General features: G+C 46.4%; 1 protein-coding gene across 1 annotated transcript in view; it reads right to left on the bottom strand.

The window, feature by feature from the left end:
- Dnah11 (dynein axonemal heavy chain 11) overlaps positions 1 to 15823 on the bottom strand; it is a 308279-nt gene that overhangs the window by 130136 nt on the left and 162320 nt on the right. Inside the window, exons 45-51 of the mRNA XM_040742314.1 lie at positions 15068 to 15241; positions 12281 to 12485; positions 7855 to 8020; positions 6810 to 6912; positions 3909 to 4148; positions 1214 to 1375; positions 804 to 1000 (exon numbers count right to left, since the gene is read on the bottom strand). Of these exons, the coding sequence (XP_040598248.1) occupies positions 804 to 1000; positions 1214 to 1375; positions 3909 to 4148; positions 6810 to 6912; positions 7855 to 8020; positions 12281 to 12485; positions 15068 to 15241 (1247 nt within the window). The remainder of the gene's footprint in view (positions 1 to 803; positions 1001 to 1213; positions 1376 to 3908; positions 4149 to 6809; positions 6913 to 7854; positions 8021 to 12280; positions 12486 to 15067; positions 15242 to 15823) is intronic.

The raw sequence follows: 15823 nt of genomic DNA, 5'->3' as shown, positions 1-15823 counted from the left end.
GAGTCTAGGAGACAGATTTTAAATATAGTCAAATCTCAGCTACACTAAAAAAACTGCACAGAACTCTCTGGAAGTGATGTGTGGAAAGTTTAATACATAAGAAAAGTGAAATGATGCTGTGAGAAGGTAGGGGGCTCATCACCAAGAGGCGTCAATCCGCGACTACTTCAAAACCTGAAGAAGATATCAGAAACCCTGCACCCTTCTGGCCCCAGGCATTTTGGATAAGGCATTGCATTCTCAACCTGCATTTTCTTCCTCCATCTACCTGTTGTACTTCTAGGCATAACACGTTACTCTCAGGACCTTTTTTTTTTTCCTATCCATTTGTTCATGTTCTGGGTAAATGCTCGTTTGGGGCATTCACATACTCACTGGAGAAGGTACTGGGGTGGAGGTGCCCAGACTGGAATGTGAGCCTTGATGGTCAGGCTCTACCCCAAGACAAGCGACTTCCCTTAATTTTCCTTTGAGAAGATATGCCCACCCTTTTACTTTCACTAACTTATGTAAGACACCAAAGGAACCGGCCACGTTGCTTCCTAGAATGCAGCAGGCACTCAACACAGACTGCTTAATCTGTACTAAATCAAGTCAAGTCCTACCCACAAATCCCACACGTTATTCTCTGTTCCTCTCTCTTAGTACTACTCTTCTCTGATGGGGCTGCAGTGAAGCAGAGCGTTTTTTGATGGATCTTGTGGTCCTTTGGGAAATAGTTTGCCTCCACGTATGCCGTCAAGACTGTGACATGTTTGACAGTGACGTGCATCTTAGCGCCCGCTGTGACCGAATTCACTCACACGTGTTGCATGGCGTCTTCAAACAGCACCAGGTGCATCGCAGAGTGGAGCTCATTGTAGTTGTCTACCGTCTCTCTGAGAACTGCCTTCAGCCCTTCCCAGTCCTTCACCGGCATGTAACAGGGGTCTTCCTCACCACGGGCAAAGTGGCAATACATAAGAGGCTGATGCAGCAGCGCCCTGTCGTGGTCAGCACCCTGCAGGAGGAGGAAGGGCAGGCGGTGGTGCCAGAAGAGCCACCCGCGGAGTCCCACTTGTGCCACGAGTAGAGAGAACGGCGTCCCTTACTCCAGACCCCGGCACGTCAGTGGGTCTCGGGTAATGTAGGAAGGGGAATGCGTGCTTGCTCATCTGCAACCAGAGTCCAGCCAGAGCCCGGCGGACGGTGACGATCACCTTCACTCACTTACTTTAAAGTACTTATGGGCAGCTTCCAGCATTTTCCTCTGAAATAAGTCACAATCATTTGTGTCTACCAGCTTGTCGCCGTAAACACGGGATGACTCATGAAGCCACAGGCGTATTAGATCTTCTGGGCATTTTAAACACTCGGGAGAAGCGAACAAAATCCCCTGTATGAGAGGAATGGGAAACACATTTTTAATTTTAAAAGATGGTGGCAGTCTGAACAAACTTTTTGTGTTTACTGAACCCTACACTGAATTTAGCAACTTGAAAGAAACAAACAGGAGTGGTGTGTATATGTGCGTGCAAATAAAACTCATTTCAACAATCCGATAAGTGGTATTACAGAAATCCAAGCATCATACCCATTAGAAAAAAAATAGTGTGTATGAATGTTCTAACTGCATGTATGTTTGTGCATTACATGAGTAGTGCCTGGTGCCCTTGGAGGCCAGAAGATGACATCAGAGTCCCTGGGACTGGAGTTACAGATGATTGTGAACTATCATGTCAGTGCTGGGAACTGAACCAGTGCCCACTAGAAGAACTGAGCTCTCGACTGCTGAGTTATCTTTCTCCCTCATCATACACATCTCTTTAAAAGGATTTATTATTATTTTATATGCATGGGTGTCTTGCCAGCACAGATGTGTACCACATATGAGCAATACCCCAGGGGGCCAGAAGAGGGAGCCAGATCTTCAGAACTGGAGTTATAGATAGTTGTGAGCCACCGCGTCAGGGCTAGGAACTGAACCTGGGTCCTCTGCAGGAGCCTCAAGCACTCTTAACTGCCAAGCCGGCTCTACAGCTCCCTCATCAAACCCACTTTGAGGGATGTAACTGAGACTAGTTCAAGAGCCATCAGGAGCAAAAGCTCACACCTCTGCATATACACCTCAGCTCCAATGGATTTTTACAAAAACCAAAGCTCAAACAGAATGAAAGTGACTTTTCCTTGTTTTTAATCCTTTGATACCAGCCAATTGAGACCTTTCACCACACACACACACACACACACACACACACACAAGTTCAAATGTCGATTGTCCTCCTTGGCAGGCAGATACAGGGCTATCACAGATTCACTGTGCCTCCTCTGCCGACCAACACTGCCCTTCAGCATCTGGGGCACAGGTGATTCCAGCCTCATGGACAGCCAGCTTGCTCCCCCACACACCACAGCACAGAGGCCGCTGTGGAGAATTGAGCTGCGAGAGGCTGACAGTGTTTGCAGGCATTGGATGCGCCGGGCAGTCCAGACTTGAAGGCTTAGCAGGCAAGGCTACCTCCCTGGGAATTGAAGGCTTAGTAGGCAGCCTGGTAGGCAGCCTGGATTTGGAGGCTAAGCAGGCAGGGCCGCATCCCTGGTATCCTTTTCTGCTAAGAGGAAGGCTCGCTTCAACACGACCACACAAAGCAGAGCCTTTCCAGCGGGTGCTGGGAATACGGATGTGACAGCAAATGGCCCCGTGTTATTACCACACTGCTGCCTGATGCTGCAGTAGGGTTCTGAGGACACTGTAGCGTGGCCCTGTGACGTTTTCCTCATTTGTCCCCTGCACAAAGCAACTCTGAGTCCTGGACAATCCCCCAGGTACTGCACATCAGTAGACCACACCACATCCGGCTTAGCAATTCAAGACCCTCTTTAGGATTCCCTTTATATAATCAGCAGCAAACACTGCCTGTTTACCACGTTATAGTTTGAATCTCAAATGCCCCCTCACCCCACTTCAGGTCACTAGGGGCCATTCCCTTGTCTCTGTGTCTGTCCCTAGCATACTCTGCAATCAAGATAACTTTTCAGTACCAAACCAAATGATCTATAATTTAAAATTTCGTACTTTAATATGTGTTTGAAACGATAACACCTATGTTCTCGGCAAAAAACAAGACCAGTTGCGCTCTTACCTGGCACTTAAAATAATAAGCCCTTAATTCACACAAGTTCAAACTTCTACCTTTACTGCTGTTGCTAACTCACTACCAGCCACAGTCTGTGTGTCTCCTCAAACTTACGTATTGAAACTTCATTGTAGGGCCAATGAGACAGGTCAGTAGGTGAGCCTGATGACCTAGATTTCAACCTCAGAAGCACTCACGTAAAAGTTGGGGAGAACCAACTCCATAAAATTCTCATCTGACCTCCACAAGCATATGTCGAACGTCCCCCTTACTGCCCCTCCCCACGATAAAGTACTCAATTGCTGATGTGATAGTATGAAGAGGTAGGACCTCTGGTAGTCGTTAATAATGGGGAGGCAACCTCATATAAACAGTGCTAGGTATTTGCCCTTTTAATCCTGTCTGCCATGAATAGGCACCAGGTTCAAAGCAGCACCCTGAAAACACAGACCAGTGTATCACCAGACACTGAATTTGCTGGTACCTTAACTGTAGACTTCTCAGCACCAGTGAACCAGGAGCAATAAAGTCCCATTGCTTGTGAATTACCAAGTCTCAGGTACTTTGCTATGTATCACCACCGACATTGCTCAACCTGAAGGGAATCACCCTCTCATTGATAAGAAGGGCATAAGGTTTTGCCGCGTTACTTCACAAGAGAGGCTCGTGGGCAAAAGAGGAGGGGCGCACACAACACAGCAGAGTGCAGCTTAAAACCAAGAGAGTTCTATAAATGAGTGCCAAAAGTTACACTGATATCCAAGAAGCTTAACAACCTGCCAGTTGAGGTACCTGGAAGACGTTCGATAGGTCTCTCAGATTAAAAATGTAGTGGAACTTAACAGCCGTGGGTACAAAGCTCTCTGCCATCGTCTGATGGAATGCTATCGTTGCCTGGATCAGAGAGGGGCCGGTCCTGAGAACTGATGGGCAGAATGCTTGGTGCTGGAGATGGGAGCTGAAGATCTGACCATAGATGGTTGTCAGTGCATCCGGCGATGGAAAGTTGAATGCAAACACTGTGAAATGTCTCTGGAAAACAATTAGTACATACTAGAGATTACAACTGAACCAGAAAATGATGGAGGATGGTCCATATATTTCTCTTACTGGTTGATTGGCCAGACAGGAAGTATAGGCAGGGCTAGGAGATGAGGAGAATTCTGGGAAAGGTAGGCAGAGGGAGCCTGCCAAAAGGAGTCTCCTTGTAGACCACAAAGGAGTAAGAGGTCTGGACCCTTCTCCAGTAAGATAAGACCACATGGAGATACTTATATTAAGTATTAGAAATGGGTTAATAATTAAGAGAGAGCTAGCCAATAAGAATCCCTAGTCATTGGCCAACAGTTTTATAACTAGCATAGTGCCTCTGTGTTCATTTGGGGCTGACGTGGCGGGACCTGGTAGGACAAGAAAAACTACAGCAACATGAAACAAGGCTCTGGTTGGCCATGTGACCTGCTTAACTCCTCAGAGTGAACTGGAGACGACAGAATGCTAGTCACTGTCAAAGGCTTGATGCCCACATTTGTTCTCTTAAGCCTTTGACTTTCCATGAGCTTTTAAAGTCTACCAAAGGATGAGAGACCCAGGAAGCAGAGGCGTATCGTCACCACCAGTCCATCTCACTCCATACTAGATTATTTGACAACCATACCCCACACATTCAAAGCGACAGCCAGACAGTCAAAGTGAGCCCAGACACCTAGCTTACCTGCAGTTGACTCAGATACATGAGAAGACACCTTCTGTGCTGTCTATTGCATGGGTGTTCATGGTGGCTGATGTCACTATGAGTATGCTTATATGCACCCACAAAACCTTGCCTACTTATATGCATAGTAGATTTATGCCTCATTGCCAAAATCTGAAAGCAAAACAACCAAGCTGTCCCTCAGCTGATGAATGAACAAATTCTGTCCATTCATACAACCAAGGGCCACTCAGAAAGACACAGAAATAGCCTACCAAGCAATTAGAGGAGAGGAGGGGCCTAAGTGCATGGCTGAAGGAAGCCAATCTAAAAGGGTTACATGCTAAATGATTCTCACTACCAAGCATTCTGGAAAAAACCAGATTATTGAGACAGTAAAGTGATCAGCACTTAAGAATTAAACATCCACAATATGGAGAGAATGCTTGAAGTTTAACAGCAGAAACCAAACCAGACCAAAACAAAACCATTTGATCCAAAAAGATTTTAGTAACAACTTCCCTAAGTAAGATATACAAATGGATAAGAAACACATGAAAAGATGCTCTGCTGTTTAATCACCAGAGAAATGCAAAACAGGGCTATACTGATACTGTCCTGCTCCCATTAACATGGCTGCTATGAGGAAACAAGGTAGGAATCCCGAGTGGACAAAGACGTGGAAAAAAACAGAACCTTCATGCACTGTTGGTGGGGGTAGAAGGTGACATGGCCATTGAAGAAACAGAATGACAGGTCCTCAGAAAGCTATAAGTAACCAAATCACTCTCTGACACTGTAATTCCACTTCTGGGTAAACAGTCAAAAGAATTAAAAGCAATATTTCTGAGAGATATTTGTGTGCCTATGTTCAGAATGGGTTTATTCTCCCTAGGAAAAGAAAAGAAAAAAGAAAAAAAATACATGGAGTGACCCAGCATTCATGGGTGAGCGAACAGATAAGTAAAACGTAGCACGCAAGACAAAACAGCGCCATCCCCCAGGCTTCAGAAGGGGATTCTGCAAGATGCTACCCGTGTGATCTTTAGCACGGCATGCTAAGTGAAGTAACACCAGTCCTTGGGCAAATAGTCTAGGTCTCCACTTACTTGAAGTACGTAGAGAAGGTGGGGTCAGAGAGACAGGACGCCTGATGGCGACTGTCAGGCCCAGAGGAGAGAGGAAGGGGTGTTGGAGGAGAGAGCAACCGGTGTCATTGCTTAATGGATAGAGTTTCAGTTTCACAGAGACAGATGGCAGTGATGGGGCAGAAGAAAGCATTTAGCACACTTGACTGTGCTTAGAGTGCCTGGTTAAGCTGATACATTTTGTGTAACGTGTATTTTGCCACAATAACGAAACTGAAAAAAAATTGATTTTCAAAAGATTAATGGTGGCAGTGGATGCAGAGGCAAGGGAAGGCTGACCACATACCAGAAGGGTCTTCAGGCAGAGACCCTATTCTGTGCAATATTTTGATGGTGGACACCTGCCATTATACATTTGTCAACCCTACAGAACATGCAAGGCAAAGAAGGAACCCCGGTGGAAACTCTGAGCATTACTTAATAATTACCGTGTCAACGTCGCCTCATCAAATGTAACTAATTCAAGAGGTTAAAGAGAGTTCAAATGAAGCAGGTGGTGGGTGGATGAGGGACTAGAAAGAAACACTTTCAACTCGTTTTTCTATAAATGTAAAACTAAAAATATTGTATCTATTGGTGAAAGAAACAAATCTGCTTAATTAACTGTCCAGTGGGGAGTCTTGCTTTATGAGCACTAAGAAACAAGATGCTGAATTTTGTTGAGAGAGAGTCTCTCTAAGGAGCTTAGGCCACCTTGGAATTCACTGTGTAGCTTAGCTTGGCCTTGAACTCATAACAGCTGCCTCAGCCTCCCCAGAGATGGCACTTTAAGAGTGTGCCAACAAACCCGCCAGGGTCTACATTTTGAATATGACATCTGAGGGCCTCTGGGGAGAGTGGTGTGAAACTCACCTGCAGCCTCGGGTTGACTGTGAAGCTGCCCACCATGGGATTCATGCAGGCCACGTACTGGGAGCTGCGGATTTCCTTGAGAATCGCCTTCTGTCGATCATACCTACGGGACAGAAAACATAACCTCACATCTAGGAACAAGACAAAACAGCCAGCCACCAGTGTGTAAAGGATTTCATTGCATACACGTTACAATCATTCTATTCTGCAAGCTTGACCTTCTCGGTCATATCTGGGGGACATCAAAACCTTAACCCAGAAAATGAAAGGCGACAGAATTGTTGGAAGCCAAAACCAAGAACAGAAGTGGAATCAATATAAACTATTACTGCTCATTGATTTTCACGAGTCTCTTAACATGGGTGGACACTGTGCTGTCCTCACAGCAAGGAGCTCCCTTACCCTGCGTTTCCTGTCTCGGATGGCAAACTAGATATGATCAAATGTTCACATCCTTACAGGGTAAATCCAAGCTTTCCTTCAATAACTTAGTGCGACTCAATTTCCACACAGTTGCTATGTTACCTTACTACTTTTCAATCCAGTCTTGCAAAAATATGAAGGGAGACTGTTCTGTTTAATGTGACTGAAATATAGAAAGTAGGGAGCTGGGATGATGGCTCAGATAGTAAGGTGCTTGCCACACATGCATGAAGATCCAAGTTCGGATCGCCAGCATCCAAGTAAGAACAGGCATGGCAGCGTGAACCTCTACACCCAGCATTTTGACAGGAGGATTCCCTGGACCCAGCCAACTCTAGCATCAGGGAGCTCCAGGTTCAATGAAGTAACCCTCTCTCAAAAGATGAGATACAAAGTCACCTGATATCTGGTGTTGATCTCTGGCCTCCTCACATGCACACATATGCACAAACATATGTATGCATGCATGCATATACATGCATGTAAAAACAAGATTGCAAGTTGAAGATGAAGAGAATGCTCCCAGAAAATGAAGCAATCTGGGATAAATTCTTTCTTCACAGGTCCCTCCACTGCAATAATGAGCTTTTTGATGGACAGTAGGATATAGGGGCTTGCTTACCAGTGCCCGTAGTCGATGTGCTGTCGAAGCAGGGCATGAGGCTGGACAGTGCCGTAGCAGTCCACTTCAGGCATGTTCAGGTCATCAATGAAATAAACCAGCTTTTTATTTCCTCTCGGACCATAGTTGCGACCAGCTTTTTTCTCTAGAGGTTTTTCAAGAATTCCTGAAAACATGCCCATGCATAATTCCGTCATTTGTAACATATTTCTGCCCTTACTTATTTCTCACCAAATTCCTCCCCCTTCGTGGTGATTTGCTTATCGTGTTTTCTGGACATGTCTCTGGCTGCTGATGTCTGTAACCGGTTCCTGCTCATCTCCCTCCCTCCAGTTACCCGAGGTCACTTCAACCCTCCTTCCCCAGAGACCTACTGTGAGTCATGCGGCATCGCACTGTTGCAAGCCTTGTTGCTGATGCTCCCTTTCTCCCTTGCTTTAGCTCATGGCCAGTGGCTGGTTCTGGCACAGCCTGGCCTTTCAGTCCACCCCTATTCTCCTTGCTGGAGAGTCTGGGGGAAACTCCTGTGCCTCCTCGGATGTTTCTCATACCTGACTTCTTGGACCACCGGGGCCCAAGAAGACAGAGCACGTGGATACTACCCAAGTGCAACTCAGTGTTTTCCTTGCCTGTTTGACCCTGTGTTACTGATGACTCTGAGGTCAGGTGGAAAGATCTGACTGAGTACTGTTTTCTGACACAGTATCTAATCACATGTAGACTTTTCAGACTTACAAATATCTGGGGGAGGGACGGCAAGGAATGTGTGTGTGGGGGCGTGGGGGTTATGTCCCCACTGACGACAATTACTTATTGTTGTTCATTTATTATTAATCATTTGTTACACAAAGACGTATGCAGCAGATAGGCATAAACACCTCTGGCGAAGGACTGCTCAACATTTCCACAAGCTGGCTGGACATTAGTTCCGCTGCCACTTAGGTGTTCTGGCCACTTTCTAAATGTATCACTATTCTATCTCTAGTGGACAGACAGACAGACAGACAGACACGTGCAGAGGGGAGGAGGGCAGGTGGGAGAGAGAACCTTAAGTCAGTGAGAACAACCTTCCCCTTTCAATCTTTTGTGATCAGCTTTTCCCCACGTCTTATGTTGTACCTTTGTTTTTCTAAGCTGGGCACACTCAATTACATTGTGTGTCATATGTATCTATGATAATTGTTTTTCCGTGTTTTTGGTTGTTTTCCTATATTGTCTGTGTCAAAAAGATGGTCTTAAGGAACCGTGGTTCCTTCGGTTCCCTTTTTAATTCATTCTTGTTATGTACCACAATTATTTTTGGCATGCCCAAGCACATATGACAATTCGAAGGTAAATATTGTGATCATGTATTAAGGCCTGATAGAAGCATACTATTTTATAAATTGGGGGTACTCAAAACATCTTTTAAAAAAATCTATTAAAATGGTATCTTTGAGAATAGTAAAGCCAGGCACGGTGACACAAGCTTTTAATCCCAGCCCTGGAGAGGCAGAGAGAGATGGATCCCTGAGTCTGAGGCCAGCCTGGGCTACATAGCGAGTTCCAAGACAGCCAGGTCTCTATGGTGGGGGAGTGAGAGAAGGAGGGATGAAAGGAGGGAGGGAGGGAAGAAGGGAGGGAGGAGGGAGGGAGGGAGGAGGGAGGAAGGGAAGGAGGGTGCTTTCCTCTTTCCTATGCTTCTATGCCCCTGCCTATGAGGTCAAAAGTATCCGCAAGTCAGCCAGGAAAGTCTCACAGGAATTCTCTCTGATCCCATCTACCCAAGTACAACCTACAAACGGTATCTCACGTCATTTCCTTACATTCCTATCACCACCTCCCTTCACTCTGGCCTCCGGCCCAGAGCCACATTAGTTGGTATGTTGCTCAGTGGAACTGGTCTTCCCAACATCAGATACTTCTTCCCAAGGTGAAGCTTTAGCATTTGGTCAGTTTCTTGCTCCTTCTCAATGGTTCACCATTGCTACCATATGAAATGCAGTCTCCCGGCTTACACAGTCCATGCTACCATGTGAAACGCTGTCTCCTGGCTTACATAGTCCATGCTACCATGTGAAATGCTGTCTCCCTGGCTTATACAGCCCATGCTGCCATGTGAAATGCTATCTCCCCAACTTACACAGCCCATGCTACCATGTGAAATGCCATCTCCCTGGCTTACACAGCCCATGCTACCATGTGAAATGCCATCTCCCAGCTTACACAGCCCATGCTACCATGTGAAATGCTGTCTCCCTGGCTTATACAGCCCATGCTACCATGTGAAATGCTATCTCCCCAACTTACACAGCCCATGCTACCATGTGAAATGCCATCTCCCTGGCTTACACAGCCCATGCTACCATGTGAAATGCCATCTCCCCAACTTACACAGCCCATGCTACCATGTGAAATGCCATCTCCCTGGCTTACACAGCCCATGCTACCATGTGAAATGCCATCTCCCTGGCTTACACAGCCCATGCTACCATGTGAAATGCCATCTCCCTGGCTTACACAGCCCATGCTACCATGTGAAATGCTGTCTCCCGGCTTACACAGCCATTGCTACCATGTGAAATGCTGTCTCCTGGCTTACACAGCCCATGCTACCATGTGAAATGCTGTCTCCCCAACTTATACAGCCCATGCTACCATGTGAAATGCTGTCTCCATGGCTTACACAGCCCATGCTACCATGTGAAATGCCATCTCCCTGGCTTACACAGCCCATGCTACCATGTGAAATGTGGTCTCCTGGCTTACACAGTCCATGCTGCCATGTGAAATGCAGTCTCCCGACTTACACAGCCATTGCTACCATGTGAAATGCTGTCTCCCAGCTTACACAGCCCATGCTACCATGTAAAATGCTGTCTCACAGCTTACACAGCCCATGCTGCCATGTGAAATGCAGTCTCCCTGGCTTACACAGTCCAGTGTCCTCAACTATGGTGCTCAGGTGGCCTATTAACCAGAACTGCCCCTGAACTGGACGGCTGATCTCCCTGTCTGCGGCACAGCTCTGACTCCAGCCTCCCGCTTTTCCCCTTAGCCACCATGTCCCAGTCATCTTTTCAGATTGTTGTGTCATACAGCATTCTCCACTGAAGCTGGTCCTTCCAGCATAAGTCTTCTCTGCCTGGACCTATACCACATGCTTGACTGACAACTGGAGCTCTTCCCTGTCCCAATTTGATAAGCATCTCCTTATTCCTGCCTGTCCCTTTGGGAACTAGGAGTATCTTATTATGTCATTTATTCAACTGATGGGCTGTATCCTAATCTCCCGTGCCTAACTCAGAAGGAATTCTTTCCTTTGTGCTTCTGAACAGAAGCCATGCCTCATAAAATGCCTAGGAACATGTAGAGAAATCATAATGCTTGCTAAAGGAACAAAGCCGAATCGTATTTCATTCATAAAAACAAGACAAACTGGCTGAAGGAAAAGCTCATGGAATATCCACTGTTGGCTGTGCTAATGCTGGAGGGAAAGGAAGTTCACGACTTGTCTCCAACAACACAGCCATGAAAATCACACAGGAATGCTCATATACATTCAGAGCAACCTGTGTGTTCACGGGTACATAGAGTCTCTCCCTACAGCAACCCAACAGTTTCAATCGGCAAACTGAGACTTCAGTGCCTCGCTGTTCCTCTCCTTGTGCCGGTCAACAACAGGATTACTGGCATCAGCTGTCTATGTGACTCTCAGAATGCAAAACTCGTGTTTCTTAAATACATTAGCTCAACGCGTGCGCGCGTGCGCGCACACACACACACACACACACACACACACACACACACACACACACACACACACTGAATTGACAAGGTCACTGGGATGACTCAGCAGGGAATGGCTGGGTCCCACAAGGTAGAAAGAGAGAACGGACTCTATCAAGTTGTTCTCTGTCTTCTACCTGTGCACCAATCCTCCCACACTAAATAATTATAATGGGAAAAATTAAATAACTCAAAGTTGGGCATGCCATTTGACATACTTTGGGTGTCTCTGGAATCAATTCCTTACTTGAAAGAGTAACCAGAGGGACCCCCCTTTTTATTTAACACCCTTGTATTACCCAGTTCCATGAATTAATTACAGGGAATTAAATGGCTTAGAGGCGACATAATTATCACCATGAATGTAATTTTTTTTCTTTTTGCTGGTTCACAAAGTAATAACCCCAGCAAGGCTGGGAGGAAAGTAAAGGTCAAAATTACCCATGCAAGGCGACACAAGCCTATCATCCCAGCACACAGGAGGCTGAGGCAGGAGTACCACAAATCCCAGGAACCTCTGGGATAGATGTTGATACTTTGTCTCAGACTAACTCATAGCAACAGTTAAAGTCTGTTTACCACGGATGGCAATGAGTAAAGCAGTTGTGTGGGCCACATCAGAGTATCCTTCCTATGCAGCCAAGGGAGGGGCACTTACTCTGCAGCGCAGCAGAAGTCGTGTAGTAGTTGAAAGGCACACGGGACACTATGTAGTCCTCAGAGAGACTTGCCAGGGTATCGCTCAAAAAGACTGTTTTCCCCACTCCTGCATTTCCAACTAGCATTAGCGGCTTGCCTTTCTCCAGCAGCAGCTCGGTAAAATACCTAAGACGAGTTGTCTCTGGCGTGTGTACCAGAACAGTCTTCAGAGAGAAGAGCAGGAGAAAGGTCAGAGAAAGACGGTGGCACTTACCAAGCTCCAAGGCTGACCCAACATTCAATTTCTATTTAAGACCCAAAGAACTCTTTGTACAGGTTCATGCCCAGTAGTATAAATGACAGCGCTTGCAGGAGGGCAGCTGGGTGATGCCATTAATTGCCGGAGCAGAGGCGACTGGTACATCATTCCAAGGAAAGAACTCACCCCCAGGTCCTTTTCCCAGAGCCCCTCCTTCCCTCAGCTATCACAGATACGGGAGAGAATAAAGCAGGCATGGTCTGTGGTGTCTGCCCTCTTCAGAAGCTGATGAGACCAGGGGAAGTGAAGCTACACACAAAGGTGGAGAGCTATCGTGGCAAAAATGCCACAGTCCACGCAAAAGGGCTCAGAGCAAAAATGCCACAGTCCACGCAAAAGGGCTCAGAGCAAAAATGCCACGGTCCACGCAAAAGGGCTCAGAGCAAAAATTCCACAGTCCATGCTAAAGGGCCCAGAGCAAAAATGCCGCAGTCCACGCAAAAGGTCTTAGTGCAAAAAATGCCACGGTCCACACCAAAGGGCTCGGTGCAAGGAGGTGCCCTTTAGGTGAATAGGTGGAGTGTGCCCAGATCCAAAGTGTACGTGAAACTTGTGTTAAAAATTACGCCTTCATGCTTATACTTTGAAATCTGGCAGCTTATTTAACATTTATTTATTCAGCTCCCATAATGTCCCATAGAAATTTGAAGTGGCCCTGCAAGAATTAAACAAAAATGAGTGAAAATCAGGCACAGAGTTGCAGGCCAAATGGCTCAATGAGGAAAGGCACTTACTGTGCCGGTCTGGCAACGCGGAAGCCACCGAAGGCAGAAGGAGAGAACTGAGTCATCAGTCCATGGACAACAAGCTCTAGGAGGGGACTGTAGCATTCGGTCTCTCAGATTAAACAGGATAGACACAGGACAGCATGACTAAAGGTCTGGGGACTTCTGGAGCTCTAAAATGCAATGTAGAGATCTACTGCTGCTCTGCCGCCATTGTCACCATGGACCCAAAGGGCACTAACCTCAGTTGCAGAGGGTGGGGCCCCTCTCTAGTTTTTCAGTTGGCTGTAATGCTACTATCCAGATCTCATGGGCAGGATATAGAGGTGGGGCTGTCAGTTCAGGCTAAGGGTTCAATGCTGCTACCCCAGGGGTGGGACCAGAGGTTCCTCTCCCCGTCTATTTGGCACAGTGCCTCCAGAGTTGTGGGAAAATAAATTTCTATTGCTTGCGCTACCTAGAATGCTTCACTTTGCTATGGAGATTCTTGTAAACTAATGTAAGTGGAGGAGGCATTTGAAAACAGACAGAAATAAGCTCAGGAGCACCAGTGTGGTGACATATTGTTTTATGATCTGATAAAGCTTGCCTGGAGATCAGGATGGAAAGCTAGCCACAGCCACAGAAGCTGGGAAGTGGCGGCACACACCTTTAATCCCAGGACTCGGAAGACAGATGGATCTCTGTGAGTTCAGGGCCACCCTGGGCTACACAAGAGCGAATCAGTCTAAAAGAGAAACAGAGCTCACACCTTTAATCCCAGCACTAGAGAGAATATAAAGAGCTCAGTGCAGTCTCAGGAGCAGACTGAGATTTGGTGAGGAGCAGTGCAGTCTGGAGATGCAATCTGAGGCTTGGTGGATCGCCCCTTCGGGCTGAGCAATGGTAGAAGTAGGATCTCTCTGGTGGCTTGGCTGCTTTGCTTCTCTCTCAGTTTTTATTATTCGTGCTACACATGAGTGTAAGCATGCACATACATGCATGTGTTAAGTGTCAATGAAGACCAGCGTCAACACACCTACCCTATGCCGTGAACTTGTAGGTCTAACCCTCACCCCATAACCTAAGGCCCTCACTGTGTGCTCTAGTGACAGCTCCAGGAAACTAAGGCTTTGAGTTCCTGCCATTTGGACACCAGCTCCCTCCTCAGAGGGGTGGCAACAGTCCCCTCTCAGCCACTCATCCAGCACTGCTTCAAACAGCAAGCTCTAAAACGATTCACAATGAGAAACGTTACTAAAAAGCAAGATTAAAGCAGAGTTGGGCACGGAATAACTCAATCTAAGAGAAGCGGGGATGGGTCACACAGGAAGAGAAACGACGCATGTGGACTTGTCAGCTGCCGTGAGAAGGTGGAACACTGGTGTTGAAAAGGTCAAACGCATCGTCTTGTGACTGGGGTGGTAAAGGAAGGAAGTTCTACATGAAAAGTGATGTCTAAAAAGTTCATATAAGCCCGGAAATAAGAATAATTGAATTAGTTACACCCTATGTCCTGTTTTTTTTACAAAGTTTGGACAGTTTCCAGGAGATTATAAGAATGTGGCTCCCACAGGATTATGTTGAACTAAAGGACAAAGAGTTTGCAGAAAAATGATCCTTCTCCCTAAGAACCCCTGTGGTCGACTCTTCTCTCCCAGGAGAGAATGTCACCCACAGAGCACAGAACACAAAGACCTGTGCAGGAGAGTAGGACAGGATACTTTCCTCTGATAGCTCAAACACACCCTGGAGCTGGGCTCTCGATACTCCACACGCCTACCTTCAGGGGCGCGTCGACATCCATGGTGAACGGAGGCACCTTGTCAGTCCAAGGCAAGAATTTCTTAGTTTTGTGGTCCAGATAATAATCAAAGATGGTTCCCTGGGATGGAAACTTCACTGATTTCATTTCTTTATGCCACCACCGACTGAAGTCAGCTTGATAATCAGAAATCTAGGGAGAATGGGAGAACTCTTTAGCATAGACCCAGAAAGCAATATATACAACCCCTATAAATTCTGCTGCTTGCAGGGTCTGTTGGGTACTGCGCCATAATCTCAAACCAAACTCCTAGAAGGGAAACTCGCCTAGTTACACCAAACACTGGATCTGAGTTGTCACCAGTAACGCTGATATGTAGATAGGAAGTAGTGAGTGACAGGTAGCTATGGGTTTACGAACCAGGCTTAGAAAGCAAGGTGATGTTGGGAAAAGCTTACAAGTCACTCCTATTATTCAATCTAACAGTGAATCACTGTACAAATCACCATGCCAGGTATTACTTGGACAATGGAGATCAGCATTGTGGTTGATTTCCACCCTGTTAGCACCAACTGATGGGAACAGGAGAAAAAAAAAGGGGGGACGAGGGGTTTTTAAAGCAGTAAATTATATGGAGAGATGTGCCTCGTGTGTGTGTGTGTGTGTGTCTGTGTGTGTTCCCAGACTCCAGGCCCTTTTGTTGTTTGATATCATTTCTTTTACCAAATGATAATGAAAAGTAGTACTTTAAAAAAAAAGTCTTCGCTTTAAAAA

This window comes from Mesocricetus auratus, unplaced genomic scaffold, assembly GCF_017639785.1.
Source record: "Mesocricetus auratus isolate SY011 unplaced genomic scaffold, BCM_Maur_2.0 Super-Scaffold_15014, whole genome shotgun sequence".
Taxonomy (NCBI): Eukaryota; Metazoa; Chordata; class Mammalia; order Rodentia; family Cricetidae; genus Mesocricetus; species Mesocricetus auratus.
Note: the sequence above shows the minus strand (reverse complement) of the source record. Positions and strands in the feature narration are given on the sequence as shown.